At 52.2% G+C, this 18,324-nt stretch overlaps 1 protein-coding gene across 3 annotated transcripts in view; it reads right to left on the bottom strand.

The window, feature by feature from the left end:
• TNFRSF21 (TNF receptor superfamily member 21) overlaps positions 1 to 17,712 on the bottom strand; it is a 37,006-nt gene extending 19,294 nt beyond the window's left edge. For 2 of the 3 annotated variants that reach the window (XM_068402844.1, XM_068402853.1), the window contains exons 1-3: positions 17,613 to 17,712; positions 10,161 to 10,815; positions 7,944 to 8,441 (exon numbers count right to left, since the gene is read on the bottom strand). In XM_068402844.1, the coding sequence (XP_068258945.1) occupies positions 7,944 to 8,441; positions 10,161 to 10,815; positions 17,613 to 17,687 (1,228 nt within the window). In that variant the 5' untranslated portion in view covers positions 17,688 to 17,712. Of the gene's footprint in view, positions 1 to 7,943; positions 8,442 to 10,160; positions 10,816 to 14,602; positions 14,643 to 17,612 lie in introns of those variants that run through there. The other variant, XM_068402862.1, reaches the window with a different exon arrangement.
• Positions 17,713 to 18,324: the final 612 nt, after the last annotated feature.

Here is an 18,324-nt window from a genome sequence, read left to right as displayed (position 1 = left end):
CGACTCCTGACAAACACTTCCCACACTTTCTCTGGAAAATAACTCAACGAAATCAGACAGCTGAGGACAACTTCTGATCAGCCATATGCGGTTACAAGCGTGTTTCGGACCTGGGAACTTGAGGGTCAGCACAAGACAAGACTTCCCTTCTCACCACACTCTATGTGGAAGTCACCCCTATAACAGCACCTTTGGTCCAGCTCTCCCGTGACCCACGCGAGCTCCTGCCCACCAGCATAGGATACTCTCCCTGCATGTCTTCATATGCTGGTGCTGGGGACCTGCAGAGCAGACTTAGAATCACAGAATCATTTTGGTTGAAAGATCATCGAGTCCAATCGCTAACCTAACACTACCAAGTCCACCACTAAACCATGTCCCTAAGCACCACATCTACTCGTCTTTTAAATACCTCCAGGGATGGTGACTCCACCACTGCCCTGGGCAGCCTGTTTCAACACTTGACAACCCTTTCGGTGAAGAAATTTTTCCCTGATATCCAATCAAAACCTCCCCTGGCGCAACTTAAGGCCATTTCCTCTTGTCCTATCACTTATTACCTGGGAGAACAGACTGACCCCCACCTCGCTACAACCTTCTTTCAGGTACTTGTAGAGCGATAAGGTCTCCCCTGAGCCTCCTTTTCTCCAGACTAAACACCCCCAGTTCCCTCAGCCGCTCCTGATCAGACTTGTGCTCCAGACCCTTCACCAGCTTCGTTGCCCTTCTTTGGACTCGCTCCACCACCTCAATGTCTTTCTTGTAGCGAGGCGCCCAAAACTGAACACAGTACTCGAGGTGCAGCCTCACCAGTGCTGAGTACAGAGGGATGATCACTTCTCTAGTTCTGCTGGCCACACTATTGCTGATACAAGCCAGAATGCTGGTGGCCTTCTTGGCCATCTTGGCACACTGCTGACTCATATTCAGCCAGCTTATATTCATCATCAGACTTATTCTTCCTTTGGTTTAAAAGGCAACGGCCAGCATAAGCATTTTACGTAATTATTAGATTTTAAATGGCTTTCGCAGAGTTAATCTTCGTTATAACCCTCTTGGACAGCTGGTAGTCCTGAGCAAGCAGGGCCATATAAATAGGCAGACACCTGCAGATGTCAACACCAGAATTAATCTGCCTCCTGCATTTTTTTTCCCCAGACAAAGACTTGGTGAGCAAGGGAGAACAAAAAAAAATCTGCCTTGTTATTGGAGGACTTAGGTGCCTTACTGACATGAGAAACCACAGCCCTCCCAGTGCAGAAAACACCTGGGCTCAGTGTGTTTTTCCACAAGGACAACCCTCCTCTCCCCACAGAGCTGCCCTGCCTCCAACGCTCAGCCCTACACTTTAACGGGCAGGCACAAATCCCAATCCCTTACTAAATTAATCCAGGGGCCACCCAGGAATTTTGACCATGGGATAGTTTAGTTTTTCTCTTCTTTATTTTTTTTTTTTGAAGCAGATTTGGGAGCAACCGTCCCAGCTTCCCAGGGCAGCTCCGCACAGCCCTGCGCACGTTGCAGATAGACGGCTCCTGTAGCAACACGCATTAAAGGTGATCAAGCACACAATAACACTCGGGAGCAAGATATGATAAACCTGCCCGTGATGAGGTTTCCTCCTCTCTAAGCAGAACAGCAGTCTCCCTCGTTTGCGTTTGCCAAGGCTCCCTTTTACCACGAAGCCTTGGTCAGCTCCTGCATAAGCCCTCTGGAGAGCACTCAGCTTCCCAACAGGTCAAGGATGAGCTTGGGGAAAACCTGAGCAACGTTTTAAGTGGAGCAGTTTGAAGAAGACGATGTTTTGAACTCAGCAGATGTCACCCCAAAGCTTCCACGGCAGAGGCTTGCCCTGCAGACGATGGCTGCTTCGTCCCACCCTGAAGCGGAGCACCACACCTGTGTTGGAGCAAACGTAGCATGAAACACAGAGCTCCCGCACAGCCAAACAAGCTCCAGCAAGGGAGCACCCCTGTTTTAAGGCTCAGCAGCACAACAGCATCCATATTTCTCGTGGTGCCCAGCACATACCTGCCCCTTCCAATTTAACAAGCTCCCTTTCTGCTTGGGGGTCTCACTTTGCAGAGGTGGACAGGCCGACATGAGAGGACCAGCAGTCATCTGCAGATCATCAAGCTGCCAATGCCAGAAGAGAGACTGCTTTTTTAAAAAAAAAAACAAACAAACCGCAAAACCCAAACACCTTCTGCCTCTCCATTTTGGCAGGCAGACAGACTTTAATCCCTCATCTCATGCTCTGCCTGCCAGAGTCATATTAGGGTTTGCACACAAGCCCAGGGCTGCTCCTCTCCAGGCGTAACTGCAATTACCAAATTATGTCAACAGCAATAGGCATACCTGCCCTCATGGGATGCTGCTGGCCATCTCTGCCCTACCTGGGGTCTGGGCACAAAACCATGAGGCCACCAGTTTGAGACTGGTGAAGATTTTAAGTCCATCACTCCTCCCCATGCTCTGCAGACGTGCAGAAGAGACGGAGTCCCCAGGGGTGCGTTTCTACAGCAGCTCCTCCACCCTTGCCCTGCCTCCCAGCGTGATGCTCCTGCCACCACACTGTAACCCGTTCAGGAGCTGATCAAAGGGAAAACTAACCCTACAAAACAAAACCACTACGTGGCTTTCATCCCATTTAACCATACAACCACTAAGGAGGCGTCCCAACGTAGCACCTACAGTCAACCCATAGACCTGCGACACCCCTGCAGCTGCGTTTCCTGATTTCGGGTAGCAGTTGAGAAGGGAGTGACACCAGGCTTGAAGAAGAATATCCACTGCTGGGTTGTTTCCATGTGCTCTCTTCCCTTTGTTAGGTGACAGATCTACAGAAAAGATTACAGCTAATGTGTGAGCTTGTTCAGTCGATGTGCTGTCTCTTTAAAAAAAAAAAAAAATCAAGTAATTTTACTCCGATAAGTATCTTCCAACGCCAACCATAAATGAGTATCTGATTCCATGTGAGCAAGCCCGCAATGACCCAAGATGTCCTGATGCATGCTGGTTGTGTTCACGCGGGGATGCTGCAGAGCTGCAGCGCAGGGTCAGGTTCTCCATGGCACAGGGCTTTCCAGCGATGCTCTGGTCTGTCTTCGACACCCTTACTGACTTTCTTTGGAGCAGACCAAGCTCAAGCCTAGCCCTGGTCCTACAGCAACCGAGCTGCAAGCCAAGGACTATTCCCTATGAATCAGCAACCAAGATGATCCTGGCTCCCAACGTGATGATAACGGGGCATCCCGACAGCTGAGCAACCAAGACCCCCAAATCCCAACACTCCCCATCTTTCCAGCATCATCCCTCAACTCCCCACTCTGCTTTCGATCCTGAGTCATTTTCAGTACACGCTCTTCTACCTGCAGTCAAGCCTCAGCTCCATCTCGGCTGCAAACAGCTTTTGCAGAACAGTTTATTTCTCTGACTATTTAACCAGAGGCTTCCTGGCTTCACTCTCACCACCCACTGCAATAATGTGCAATTACAAGACTTGAAGAAAAATAAAAGGGAAGTGGCATCTCATGCCAGGCCAGTGCTGCCAAGATCTGTTCTTCAGTCTTTCAACTCAAAAAAAAAAAAAAATCACCAAATTCTCTTCTTGCCTCTTGGCACATCATGGCAAGCAGCTTCTTCTGTATACTGGAGGTTTTACCCCAAAATGTAACATTTTACAGTCTCTTGCCTTTCATCTTCCGCTACTCAATGGGTGAAAGTCAAAGACAACACTATCAGCAATTCCTGCAAGATGATTTCAGGCCCATCTTCATAGACTGATGCCAAATTCAGCATTTCCAAGACATTCAAGAGACAGGCTTCTCTTCTCCATTTTTATTACAAGGTCAACTCCTTGCCTTTGGAAACAGCTGAAGAAATGAAACAGGTACTTCCTAAAACAAAGGTATTGTTTAGAAGAAAGTGTTTCCAGTGCGTAGGCTGTTCTTGATCTTCTAACAGGAAGTTGTCCTACAAGGTTAAAAGCACAGAGCACTATCAGCCCAGTACACACATTGGTCAGGCACCACACTGATAATTTCTTTGGAAATCTTCGGCAAACTGATTTTCCCCTTTGGATTCCCATCTGCGGGGCTAGAAATTAAAAGCCAGCTGAAGCAGCAAGAGGTCCAACTTCTCCAACCACAGCTGCACTGCTAATGCTGCCTCCACCTTCAAGATCCTGCACAGATAAGACCTGGCGGCTTTGGGGAGAGCCCCTGACGTGTGGACGGACACAGGGACAGACACGGAGGTAGGCTAGCTGCTAACTCAGGCCATTAGTCATCGCAAGCTCTTCCCAGACCTCTGAACCATTTAATCCAGTGAGAATCATCGGAATTTGATGTCTTGGCTGGAACACGTCCATGTTAAGGACACGGATCTTGTTTTAACACCAGCCTCCCAAGCTATTGTTATTTTTAGGTTTGGGCTGTTATTTAAGGCACGTATTATGACCAGAGAGAGCACGGGGCACAGACACCAGCTCACAGGAAGATGAGGATGAGCTAAATGCCCCATGACAACAACCACTGCTCAGGATCGCACACGCATCTCAACTATTTAAGCAATTCAGTGTATCAAGGGCCATCAGGAACGAGGCCAAGAGTTTGAGCCACTGCTTCCACCCCAAAATCCCCCTCTTTTGGGAAGAAGCGCGACCACAGTGAGATGACTTTGCTCCAGCACTAAGCAGTGCTGGTCCACCTCTGACCACGCTTCACCCAGAACTGATGGGCTTAAAGAAATAGGTAATAAAAATCAATAATAAATTCCTCCAAATGGGCAAAGCCTTGGATGCCAGCTGTGCTCCCATCCGGCATCACGGGAGGTGCCCAGGGTGCCAGTGCAAGGGCAGCCACCCAAGCACAGCTCCTCCGAGCAGACGCTGCAGCGCCTACGTCAGACCGGTCTTCCCTTTCAAAGGTTAAAGCTGTTTACTAAAAGGATTAGGAGGGAGGAGATGGTAAACCAGGAGGAAGCGGGGGAAGACCGTGCGCAACAGCTACGTACGCAGGCTTCGCCCCGGCAATAAACACGCCCCAAGTCCTTGTTGGCGTGGCCAGCCAACGTATAGGTGGGGAGGTCACATGGATGTCGCCACACTGCCAGCACCAGACCCCCGGGTTTCACCCCTAGCCCCAGAAGATGATTTAAACCTCATTGCTTGCCCTCCACACCCCTAGTGCAACCACAAACCAGGCTGGCACCTGAAGACCTGGGGAGCAGCTGTGGTACTCACATCTATGGAGGCTTTGCTCTGGCTGCCTACCAGCCAGATCTGTGCTAGGAGCAGGGGAGGGGAAAGATTTCCTCGCTGCAACAGCCTGAAGTTTGTTCCTGGCTATATTCACTCTTGTCTGAAACGCTGCTTCAGGATGAAGCATCATTTGGGTACAGACACTGCTGGAGCAGTAGAAAGCTAAGCCATGGTGCTGCAGCTCTGCAGTACATCTTGGCTGTACGGCCAGTTATTAAATAGAATTCCTCAACTCCTCTATGGCACTACATCTTCCCTCATTTCAAGTAAACAGTCTTAAGAGCCAGACATTTCAATAGGAAAACCAAAGGGGGATTTATACACCACTGCAGAGGAGAAAAATTTCCATATCTGACATGACAGAGAACCACCACCAAGTAAGAACTAATGAGCAAGGCCCTTCCAGCTAACACAACGCGACTGAGGCAACACCAGAGCTGCGCTAAAAGCAAGACAAAGCACTAATTAGTTTGTGCTTTGCCTGTCTGCCTTCATTGCACAAAGTTCAACTGAGGACATTCAGTGGCAAGAGGAAGTCACGAAGCCACCCACGCCAGCATGGAACCAGCGTGACTATTGCAAGAACGACTGGGAGGGACGTGCAAAACCGCCCAGCCAGGAGCCCAGAGTAACGGGGCACTTCACTTCCAGACCTGAGCAGCTTTATAAGATATTGGGCCAGTTTATCAGCTAAGTGTGGTTTTTGCTGTTATATTTAGCTTATTTCCCAACACAAGGGAAAAACTTAGCAAATATCTTGTGAATTTGATGCACTAGCTGAATTCAGCTGTTAAAGGATAACAGAGTAGACCAGAACAACTCATCTTGGGAAGCACAGGATGGCCCATGAATGATGCCGTCCCTCAAAGGATGACAAGATCTGGGAGGTGGGGTTATACATAAATGGGCTAACATAACCTCGATGCTCACCACGTATCACCTTCTCTTACCTGCACGGTTTCTTTAACCTGAATCATGCTTGGTGACCAAACGCACAGCACTGCCCACAAGGGCAGCCCTAACGTGGCCTCCAGGAGAAGGGCCAGCTGCAGCACGGGCATTTCAGCATGGGGTCTGAAACACCAGGATAGAAATCAGAGCTGCACCCGCTCGAAGCGACTCGGTCTGATCCCTGCCCTCGAGCACTCCCTGCCCTGTAGAAACTTGGCCCCTCCTCCGAGCTGCTTCGAAAAAACGGAAAGAATCAGAAATTCAGCCAACTGCTAATTAAGGTCTTGGGGGAAAAAGTCACTACAAGTTACTAACAACCAGCCACTTTTGGCCAATGAACCATGGCCAGAGCCATGTAGTATTTCTGGTAGTGCCCACAAATAAGGATGTCTAATAAAGTTCTGCAACCCCATTGTAGATCACTCACCATAGCCTCAAGGACCACGCTTTGGGTACCACAGATTTTAGGGGCAAGGGAGTGCAGGGGTTATTGGAAAAAGTTAACGCAAATGGAAAAAAGCTCAAGACACCGCACCCCAAGAATTCAAGAGAGTTAAAAGGAAACACAAGAGAAGGTACAAAACTAATTCCAACAAGACCTTACTGGTTCTATAAATGCATTCATGAAGGCAAACAAAGCGTAGGTCTATTAATCAGCAGGAAGAAGAGAGTACATGACAGAAGACGCCCTACTCAAAGCCTTCTTTGCTTTGTGCTTAAGCACTCAAGGATGACTTTCATCAAGGACTGATCTCTCTTAAACCTTCCAGTCTTTTTTCAATCCATTCTTTGTTTGGTCCTCCTTGTTAAATGTGCTTTTCTAAAGGCTAACTGTGAACAGATGTTTAAGGTTGAGTAACCTCAACCCAAAGTATGGACTTGTCAGTGCTGTCTGCACAGGATAAGGGGGGTCAAAATTGCCGCCATAGTTTGCAGAGGAAGAACCATGCATCCCACTAGGGAGATCATGGCTGGTTGGTGCTCACATTCATAACACCATCAATTTATCATTGATTTTTACAAATTTCAATTTAATGACCACAACAGGTCATCTTTAAAGTCTCATCAAAAAGCTGACAGCAAGTCATCCACCAAAAGAACAGAAAACAATACAAAGTAGAGCCTCCAGGAAGACCTCACGACACTCATGGAGCTGTACATCTCCACGACACAGCCTTTAAGGACAACCTCCCTGGCTCCAGCATGGGCAAAGGGCTGGGGACACAAGCCAGCAGTCAGGATTTAGGGCTAAGAACCTGAAATAGAGGCGCTGCCAAGAGGCAAAGGATGACTCAGCCTTCCAGAAACAGACAGAGTGAGGGGAAAAAAGACGACAAAAAAGACAACCAGACCCATGCCTGAGTCACCGAGAAAATAAGGAGCGTGAAACAGAAGTGGAAAGGGGGGGAAAAAAAAGGAGCCTTCATTCAAGATCCTTCTACTCAAGGATGGGCAGGAAGGAGAAGGAGAGGAGCTGGGGCAAGCAGGTGACATTCCTTCCATTAACCCTTCCTTCAGGAGCAGGGACACACCATGAGAACAGGAAGGGGAAGAAGCCAAGGATGAAGAAGCATCTGAGGAACCAGTATAGGGGCTTTGTCCTCGCTATAAGACCCAGCAGGTCAGAAAAGCAACCAGTCCACTGGACGTGGAGGTGGCTCCGCCAAAGCATCGTGCGGGACAGTGGAGAGGACACTACCCCCCACAGCCCCCAGCCGCTACTGCTCACCATGCCCGTTGCAGTAATAGATCCACTTCTCCCTGTTCTGCGTGGGGGTGGTGGACTTTTTCATAATAGCTTTTTCCACAATGGCATTGGGATCTTGCCTGGGTCCCTTCTTCAGAGTCCGTGAGCTCTTCCTGACGCTGCAGACAACGATAACCACCAGGACCAGCAGCAGGAAGAGGACGATCATCCACGGCAAGTGTTCATTGATGTCAAAGTGCTGGTGGACGTTCTGTGGACCTCGCCGTGGGGGCCTGTACGGGACACTGGACTTCTCACTCCCCGTCATCTCCAGCGACGACTGCTCTTCCAGCGCTTGGCTGGTCTGCTTGTGCCGGTAGCTCTGTGCCTGGCCAGCAGTGCCGGAGCCCACAAGGGTCCCGCCGGCACCGTCCGTCTCGTTGGCTGAGGTTTTGTTGTAGTAGCCCACTGGCTCCGCCGCACCACTGGATGTGCGTGGCGCAGGAGAGGGGACAAAATCGGGAACCGAAGAGTTCAAACCTGTGAAAGGAGAGGAGAGTTCAGTGTCATGCCACAGGAGATGCGATACGGCATCATGTCACAGTCTAAGACCTGCCTGAGCATCTGCTTGGCCAGCAGACAGAAACCCAATGCCAGGCAGCGAGAAAGCGAAGAGGTGAAGTTGAGGTTTGACTCTGGGAACAGATGGGTACAGTTACAGAGGTAGGTTCAAGATAAAACTGACCCTTGTTGGCTAAAGCTAGTGGCTGTTTGTTTAAAAAAACCCAAGCAATTAAAGGCACGTTGTCAATCTGTGTTTGTCCCACAATCAGTACTTCTCAGAAAACCTGCAACTTTGAGGCTTCTTAGGTTTATGAACATGGGTTTCATTCCGAATGTGGAAAATGTGGTATTTGGGCTAGAAACACATGCAAATTTGCAGGCTTAATATCTCTCTACTGGGTTTTGTAAAGGAAGCACAAACTTTTTTATCAGCACTGCAAGCAGCTGTGGACGCATCAACTACAACACAGGTTTCTGAAGCAACAGAACCAACTCAACCTCCCCCTAAGGGCTACTTTCCATCTTTATTCAGTCCTCTTATCAACCAACAGCTTTCAGGTCCCAGCCACCTGCATGACCAAAGCCTGGTGAGAAGAGGAAGAGCTTTTGTGGCAAAAACTAGAGCTTACTTTGGAAACTCGGCTTTTGAAGATGAGGTCTCATCCCAGTTGAGCCACAGAGTGAGTGTAACCACCTGTAACCTGATTTTTGCCTCTGACGTGGTTACCCAAACACTCTCACCAGGATACAAACATGGAAAATGCTTTAACTTTCATCTAATTGTCTACAGTTGATTTCAAAGTTCAGAGAACACCCTCCCATCCTCTCCCAATGACACATCAACATCATATCAATCTTTGAGATCTAACAAAGTAGAAGCACTGGGAGTCTACCACTGTCAACAGTTCCCTGCTATTGTATTTACCAGCTCAGGTGCTCAAACCATCAAAAGCTGCATTTTTTAATTAAAATGCCCCATCTGAGACACTGTAAGGAGGCTGCTTCCCAGAGGTGTTAAGCACCACCTCAAACAGGGTCCTACAGCACCACTGCAGCCAGCCATGGCTAAAGCATCTCCCTAAAGACTGCGATGATGTATCATTTTCAACTAAATGAGAGAATGGGGAATCCAATCTGGTTCTCCCCACCAGTGATAACTAGTAGAAATCTTAGAGGTTAAAGAAAAAATTCACACCACAGCCTAGGCTCCTGGAGGGCTGTTCTGACAATGGATCCCATTCAAGCCAATACGCTGGCTCAGTACAGGGGAAAATGCAGATGGGAAAGCACAGGCACGAAAGCAGTGAATCCATCAGGGAAGCAGTCTGGTGGAGCAAAGCTCCCCTCCTGCCAAGGTTTTCGTGCTGCACTCTGCTCAGGTTTGCCACAAATGCACAAAGCCTTGTGCCAGCACAACACAACAGACGGGAAAAGAGGCTGTGGAACGTGGTGTCCTTTCAAACCAAACAGTAGGACAGCCAGGAGTCCAATCGTGACTGCGGTCTCTGCGAAAAGGTTATTAAACATGGTTTAACACAACTGAGGGCAACCTGATGCACTCTGGAGCTGCCTTCTGGCCACGAAGCAAAAGCACCATCCACACTTTAGATCAGGCTGCCCTTTAACAGCCTTGACCAAGGCAGGAACGCAACCTCACAACCAAAAACACATCTGTGTTTCAGTGGTGGACATTACCTTTGGGAAGATGAGTGGTTGGTGGAACTTCATAGGGATCTTCATCCACTTCGGTGCTTGACGAAGTCAAAGATGTATTTGGAAGAGACGCTGGAGAACCACAGACGTTGTCACTCTCCTTCGTCCCTGGCTTGATGACCACCATGTTTTTCCCAAAGCAGTCAGTGTATGTTTTGCACTTCATCACACTAGAAGGCACATCAGAAAAGGTACCACGAGGGCACGGTTTGCACCTAACGTCTTCCGTCTCGGTTCCTTTCTTGCGGACGCCCCAGCCGACCGGGCACACCGTGTAAGGGACGCAGGTATCGTTCATCTGAAACGTACCAGACAGGCAAGTGCACTCGCGGTCAGTCAAGGCAATACAATGAGTTTTCTCAATCATTGGCAGTTCACAGGGTTTTCTACAAGGGTGGCACCGCTCGATGCCGTTCTCATGCTTAGTAAAGGTCCCATCTGGACAAGGGCTGCACTCTCTTAAGGTACTCTTCGTACAATGTTTAGACACGTAGGTTCCTGCGGGACATTTGTCGCAGATCAGCTCTTTGTTGGTGGCACGGTCGAAGTGGTGGTACTTGCCAGGGGAGAGGCTGATGGCATTCTGCTCGGAGGTCAGCTTCGACTGACCGTCAGCAGTGCCAAGGAGCACAAGCAGCTGCAAGACAGATGGGAGGTGTTAGTTAACAACAGCACGCGACCGGAGCCCTCTCTGCTGGCGATCCCTTGCAGGATCATGAAGCACATCCCTGAGCCATGGGACCACAGAGATGTTTCTACACGCAGGGGAAGGAGCTCAGCGAGGTCGGGGTGGAAGAGAACCGGTGCAGATGGCAGCATGCCCTCCGGACACACTGCCAGCTATGATCATAATTCCTTAAATTTGACACCACGCTTCTCGGTGAGACTAAGCATCATTTACACTGCAACCCTGCCAGGGTGGTAAATACTGCTAATTGGCTTTCAGCAGGACGGGCTACCTGGCCACCCCAGGAGAATTCAGACCAGCTTTGCATTTCAGGGCTGAGAGGCTCCAGCATGAGCCAGGCGCTTGCCGAGAAGACAAAAAACACACACAGGTGGCAGCTCTGACCTGTAAAACTTTTCTCCTCTGTATTTATTAATCTGCAGTTGTTCAAATAGTGACCTTTCTAAATAACGCAACCAGGATGAAATCCGGGCTAGCAGGCGTTACCGGACTGTTCCTCAGCCCTTCTGCCCTTCCATGACTGTTTATGACCCTGTGCAAGAGCAGGGTTTGGCGAGACCACAAGGGATGTTCCGCTTTGAGCCTCCAACCACATCTGAACCCGCTTTAAACCAGATGCATTAGCAACAGGAGAGAAAACACGATGCTATTTTTAAGCTCTTTGAGGAGCTCTGCTGTAACTCAGGTCCTCATTGCATCAGATACAGGTAAAATATCTCTGGATTTTAGACACCGAACTGCGCCCAGCTGGGCTTGGCCAGATGATGACTACAAATCTGTTTACCTGTTTCCAATCCCAGGGCTTTATTCCCTTAATCCCTTTGCATCAAGGCTGCTTCATCACCAAGAGAAGCCCCATCTACCAAGCAGGATCTCCACCTCCTCCAGAAGACCTCTGGTCCAAGGATTTAACATCAGTTATGCCAGCAGCGATAAGACACCGAGAACAAAAGGCGTTATCAAAAGAAAGGCTGACACAGCCTCATACAGCACGCAAAGCAACAGCAAACACCTTTTCAAACAGCCGCAGGCTGAGTTAGGAGGGAGAGAGAGGAAGGAGCCAATATCACTTTGACTTTCCAAAGGTGCTTTGCGACACTGAAGGTAAAGAGACCAGAGACCCCGACGCTTTTCAACAGCACAGCCAGGCACATGAATCACTTGGCTATGTTATACAAGCCCTCGTTTTCGCTCTGCTGCCTATGCTGGGCTATCAGCCAGCAAGAATATAGTCAGAAGGGAAAGGGAAAAAAACAATACAAGCCTCCCAACACCATGACTCTGCAGAAGGCACATCGCAGCAGAGCCACACGCCGCGCCGCGTCATTTTTGGTGCAGTCTCTTGCTTCCTGGAAACACACAGCACATTGCTGTTTCACCTGCTAAACAATTTACGGCTCAGGATTTGTACAAAACGCTTCAATTTTTTATTTATTTATTTATTTTCCTGAAGCAGCAATTACAGAGCAGGCAGAAGCAGGCAAGCCCGCAGGAGCTGACGAGGATCCTGCAGCGGGCAGGCTAATTACGGCACGTCAAATTAAAACAAAAAGCCGGGCTGCCCCGGCAGGCAGTAAAGGCTTACAGGATGCGTTTCATTTTTCCCCTCCCTTAAGACACGATTTCACGAAGCGCTGAGTTGGCTCTAAGGAAACCCGCCGCCCGTAATCCTCATGACGCAACCCTGAATTAGCAAACCAGACACAGCAGGATCCGGCCTCCCGAGGTTGCGTGGGGGGTCACCTGCGCTGCTCATCCTCCTCCCCGTGCAGGCATGGAGCAGGACTGAACGTTGGGAGAGGCAGGACAGGCAGCGGCTCTCCTGCCTTGCCAGGGATGAGCTGCATGCTGCCCTCTCAGATCCCAATTTCTCCCTCTGCATCAAGCCAGACCCCAGGAAACCCATGGACAACCCAGCTACAAGCACACGCCACGGGTGCCATCCTGCTCTCCCTTTTCTTCCCATTTCCAGCGTCTTTCCATCACTCATCCACGTAACTAAAGCCAGTGGGACCTGCACTATCATAACAGCATCAGGTTTGGTTGGCTGGTTTTGGGGTTTTTTAAAAACCCTGTCTCAAGCAAAGCAGCACTGATGCTTTTGAACATCTCCAGATCTTCAGCTGCACACGCACTTCCAAGCTTAGGGACAACAGCAAGTCCCAGTGGGGGAAGGCTAAGCAGCGTCGAGCATCCGCTGTTTATTCAGATTGGTGTTTCTGGTCCCTAAAACATCCAGCTGCTCAGGTTCTGTGGCTGGCACCACTCAGATCTCTGAAACAGAAGGCCAGGAGCAGGAGGACATCTTCAACAAAAAGGGCTGTCTGCTGGTTTGGTCCCATGTCCTCATGACTGCCCAGCAGCATGCAAAACTAGACCTTTCTGGCTGATACACCCAGTGTCAGTGGCAAAAGCAACAGAATAATGAAGTGAGCTCTGCTCAGCCACTGGATTTCAGTTCATTGCTCCAATACCAACGGAAGCGTACAGGGTAACACAGAAGGAATCGGTGCAAGAGAACCCTGGAGAGCAGATCTGGTTGGATCTGGTTCGATCTGCTGGAGGGTAGGAAGGCCCTACAGAGGGATCGGGACAGGTTAGATAGATGGGCCGAGACCAACGGCATGAGGTTCAACAAGAACAAGTGCCGGGTCTTACACTTGGGCCACAACAACCCCATGCAGCGCTACAGTCTGGGGGAAGAGTGGTTAGAAAGCGGACCGGTGGAAAGAGACCTGGGGGTGCTGATCGACAGGCGGCTAAACATGAGCCAGCAGTGTGCCCAGGTGGCCAAGAAGGCCAACGGCATCCTGGCCTCTATTAGGAATAGTGTAGCCAGCCGGTCTAGGGAAGTGATCGTCCCTCTCTACTCGGCACTGGTGAGGCCGCATCTTGAGTACTGTGTCCAGTTCTGGGCCCCGCACTTCAAGAAAGATGTTGAGGTGTTGGAGCGAGTCCAGAGGAGGGCGACCAAACTGGTGAAGGGTCTGGAGGGTCTGACCTACGAGGAACGGCTGAGGGAGCTGGGGTTGTTTAGCCTGGAGAAGAGGAGGCTCAGAGGTGACCTTATTGCAGTCTACAACTACCTGAAGGGAGGTTGTAGTGAAGTGGGAGTCAGCCTCTTCTCCCAGGCAACTAGCGATAGGACAAGAGGACACAGCCTCAAGCTTTGCCAGGGGAGGTTCAGGTTGGACATTAGGAAGCATTTCTTCTCAGAAAGGGTCATTAGACATTGGAATGGGCTGCCCAGGGAGGTGGTGGAGTCACCATCTCTGGATGTGTTTAAGAAAAGACTGGACATGGCACTTAGTGTCATGGTCTAGTTGACAGGGTGGTGTCAGGGCAATGGTTGGACTCGATGATCCCTGAGGTCTCTTCCAACCTGGTTGATTCTGTGATTCTGTTTCAAGCCATTTCGGCACTACTCTCCATGCCTGATGCAGAAGCAGCTCTCAACGCTGAACCCAAAAGGCTCAAGCGGGACAGGGTGGCCAGGATCCCAAAAAGCTCAGCATTGCCGCCCTGCACCACACAGACAAAGGCAATTCCCAGCCGCCTCCACCTACTCCAACACATGGAGGTTTTACGCTACGAGGAAAGCAAATCAGGCTGGGGAACGCTCCCCTTTTCACCTCCTCACGTTGGGGAAATGGCTCAGACAAGGGCACCTTCGTGCTCGGCCACAAACAAGCCCTTGAGCCAGCAGCACCCTGCAGCTGATGTGGGCATGACCCACCTTACCACCACCCAGCATGATGACTTCATCTCAATGGTCACATCTACGCCATGCCTCCATCACCCTCTTCGGTAATTGCATGCTGCAGGAGAGACCTGATCGGCAATTTGCACAGTAAATAGCTTTTAGGGGGCCACAAGCTTCCCAGGCATGCGGCTGGGAATACAATGCCTCATTCGGGACCCAAATCTGCTCAGTGGCCCAGTGAGTCCACGTGCCAGCAGGAAGTTGGTGGATCAACAGGTATTTGTGTCCTGAAACAGGGTGACACCTCCAGATACCCAACATCTTGGGTTGTGCTAAGCGATGCCTCATCGCCAGCGCTGCAGGGAGGCAGCGATAAACCTAAAAAATAAAAATAAAAATTAAAAAAAAAATCTAAATAAAAATAAGAAAAAAAGACAAAACCCATCTGAACACAGGGCACTTAGAATCATAGAGTAGTTTTGGTTGGAAAGGGCCTTTAAGATCATTGAGTCCAACCATTAACCTAACGCTACCAAGTCCACCACTAAACCAAGTCCCTAAGCACCACATCTACACGGCTTTTAAATACCTGCAGGGATGGTGACTCCACCACTTCCCTGGGCAGCCTGTTCCAATGCCTGACAACCCTTTCGGTGAAGGAATTTTTCCTGATATCCAAGAAATTTGTCCTGATATCCTTGACCCCAGTAGAGAAGAGCAGGAGCAGAGGCAGAGAGCTATAAGCGAGCAGGGACCAACAGTGCTAAATTGATACCCTGAGAACCGTTTCTGAGCAAAATCAGCAGAATTTGGTAGAAAAGGCAGCTGGCTCCACAGCGGTGCCTTGGCACAGGTCGGCGACGGGCTGCACAGCCCGGTGCCCCTCCCAAAGGCCAGCTGCACGCTCTGCCAACCAGCACCGGGAAACAGCTTGCAACATTTAAGGAAAAAAAAAAAAATAAAAAACAAACCCAGAAAGGCAAATAAACTGGTCTGGAAGTTTTACGGTAACTTTGCAACCGGGAGGAGCCCATCTCCTGCCCTGTTCACTGGAAAAAGGATCAAGTTACTGACTCCGAAAAAGCTGCCTGCAAGGAGGGTATCGAGCAAAGCAAGTTTCTGCCTCTTGCAACGTGACCAGCTATTTCAGCTGGTTCGGGGTTTGCGAAACCGAGAGTCCGGGGCTCACCCCGCTCAGCAGTTCCTTCACTACGTCTCGAGAGCGAAACGCAAGCAGCCGAGTGTGCCAAAACAGCAGCTCCGACCGGCACATCTGGTCCCCACGAAGGAAAACCCAGCAGCGATCCCCACAGCCAGCGCCAACCAGAGCTCGCAAGCACCCCCGGCAGCCACGGGTCTGCCCTAAGCAGATGCAAACCCCCAGGCTCCCGAAAGCCCCGAGTCCGAAGCAAGGTGACATTACGCTGGTTCGAGGTGAGGGCATCGGGGTGATGGTGGAAACTACCTTGCAGTAGCTGGTGGGTTTCCAAAGCCCGCGTCAAGCAAGGGAAACCATGACCAACACCAGCCTTAAACAGCCGCTGCCAAGCGGCTATCGCTCACACACCAACCAGCCGGGCAGATCAAGGTTTGTCACACCAGTGAAAGACCCAACAACTATTGATTTGAACGCACCTCCATCGCGCTGGAGAGACATTAACTCCTTGTGGGGCCAAAGGGAGTCGCCCAAAATTTTGAAGATGAAGATGTCAGATGAAGAAACCCCAGCCCGCGGCCGAGGGAGCACCCTGCCCGCTCACAGGCAAAGGGGAATTTTGTCTTACGGCTCGTTTGCTCGCACCATCAGCTCACGCAGAGGTTTGAGTACACGCACACACAAGCAACATACGTGTGCGTCTGCTCAGAGTCTCCGCTTCATTTTGCAAAATTGCTGTTGTATTTCCCTACACCTTTAGGTCACTCTTTCTCCCCCTCCTCTTCCCTCTACACCCACCATTCCCAACTGACCTCCAGGATCCCAGCCGGAGCTCCGTATCTCAAGCTCCCCATCAGCATCTCATCTTCCAGACGTGCAGCAGCACTCGCCTCTCCCAGTGGGAAACCAGCGCTCGGGAGCACCCAGCCAGCACCGTGCACAAAGTTACCCTTCGCCTTCAAAGCAACGAGGCAGTTTCCTGGCTAATGCTCTCCCAGCTTTAGATTATTTTTTGTGTACTCAGATTCCTGTCGAGCCAGCACCAGCTCGCTAAGATCCACCTTGAGTTCAAGAGCAAGTGCACTCCTCGGTTACACAACTCAGCCGCAGCAGCTGCGGCGGGTGCCTGACACACCAAATTACCGTCTCTCCCCCAAAAAGGCAGGATGTAACCCTAATGTGCTGACTGGGAAGGGCCCTACCTGAGAAGGGAAACCTGGAGGTGAACCCGCCTGAAAACATTTCTGTGTTAAGCCTGCAATCGGCGGTGGTGAGTTTGGCTGCCTGTGCAAAGGGTGGCAAGAAAAGCAGCTGTGGGGGACAGATGGATGGAGGGACAGATGGATGGAGGGACAGATCCCAGCCCTGTGCTGAGCTCTGGGTGCAGGGCACGGGGGCGAAGCAAGGATCCGCTCAGCCCTCGAGGTGCGGCACAGCCCTGAATGAAGGCTCCGGGCAGGATGCCGCCCTTTGCCCGCCTGCAGTCAAATGGGGACGGTGAGGATGGAGCAGGGGATACCGCACCCAGCCGGTGTCCGCTGCCAGGGTTTGGGGCGCAGGGGCTGGGACGGGCAGCACCCCCCGGGGCAGGCACAGGGGAGCACCGCACACCCCCCGGCGCCGCGGAGGGGGACAGCAGGACACCCAAATACAGGCACAACCCCCCAAAACACGCCCCTGCCTGCCTGCCTGCCTCCCCCCCCCAGGCAGGAGGGGCGGGCGGGCAGCCCCGCACTGCAGCACATCCCCACCCCCCCTCCGCGGACACGCGGATCTTGCGCGGGCGGCACCGCCGCACCCGCGGAGCGCACAGGGACGGACCGGCATCCCCCCTCCGCCCCGCACACACACACACACACACACACACACAGACACACAGAGACTCACCGTGAGGAAGCCGGCGAACGCGGCGGCCCTCCGGCACACCGCGGCGGCTCTCCGGCACACCGCGGCGGCCCCCATGGTGGCAGCCGGGGCCGGAGCCGGGGCCGCCGCGCAGCGGGGCTGCGGGCGAGGCGCTGCCCCTCCAGCCGCGCTGTCTCACGCTGCCTCACGCTGCGGGGCGGGTGGCCGGCGGCGGCCGGCGGGGGCGGGCGCCCATGGCGGCGGGCCGGGGCCGGGGCCGGGGCCGGGGCCGGGCGGGGGCCGGGCGGGGCGGGGGCCCTGCCGCCCGCCGCGCTCCCACCTGCCTGCGGGGCCGCCGGCTGCGCACTGCCGCGGCGGGGCGGCGCGCACGTGGGGCGGCGCGGCGGGGCGGGGCGCCCATTGTGGCGTCACCCGTCCGCGCAAGCCCGCGCGGAAGGGCGCCCCCCCCCCCCGCGCAGCGCCGCGCAGTGCACAGCCCCGCCCTTCCTCTATTTCCCCCCTATAGTCCATCCGCGGCCGCGTAAGACCCGCGCGCTGCCGGGAAGCTCCGCAGCGCGATACAGCACCGCGTCCCCCACCCCTTTCTCCGCGGCTCTCCGCGCCGGCGGAAGCCTCCGCCCGGCTCCTCCAGCGCCCCGTCACTCCGCGGCTCCCCAGCTGCTCCGCCGCGGTGACCCGCCGTCCCCGGGGCGTGCGCAGCCGCGGGGCTGGGGGCGATGCCCAGAGGGGCTGC

This window comes from Nyctibius grandis, chromosome 1 (assembly GCF_013368605.1).
Source record: "Nyctibius grandis isolate bNycGra1 chromosome 1, bNycGra1.pri, whole genome shotgun sequence".
NCBI lineage: Eukaryota > Metazoa > Chordata > Aves > Nyctibiiformes > Nyctibiidae > Nyctibius > Nyctibius grandis.
This window is presented reverse-complemented; position numbering and strand designations above follow the sequence as displayed.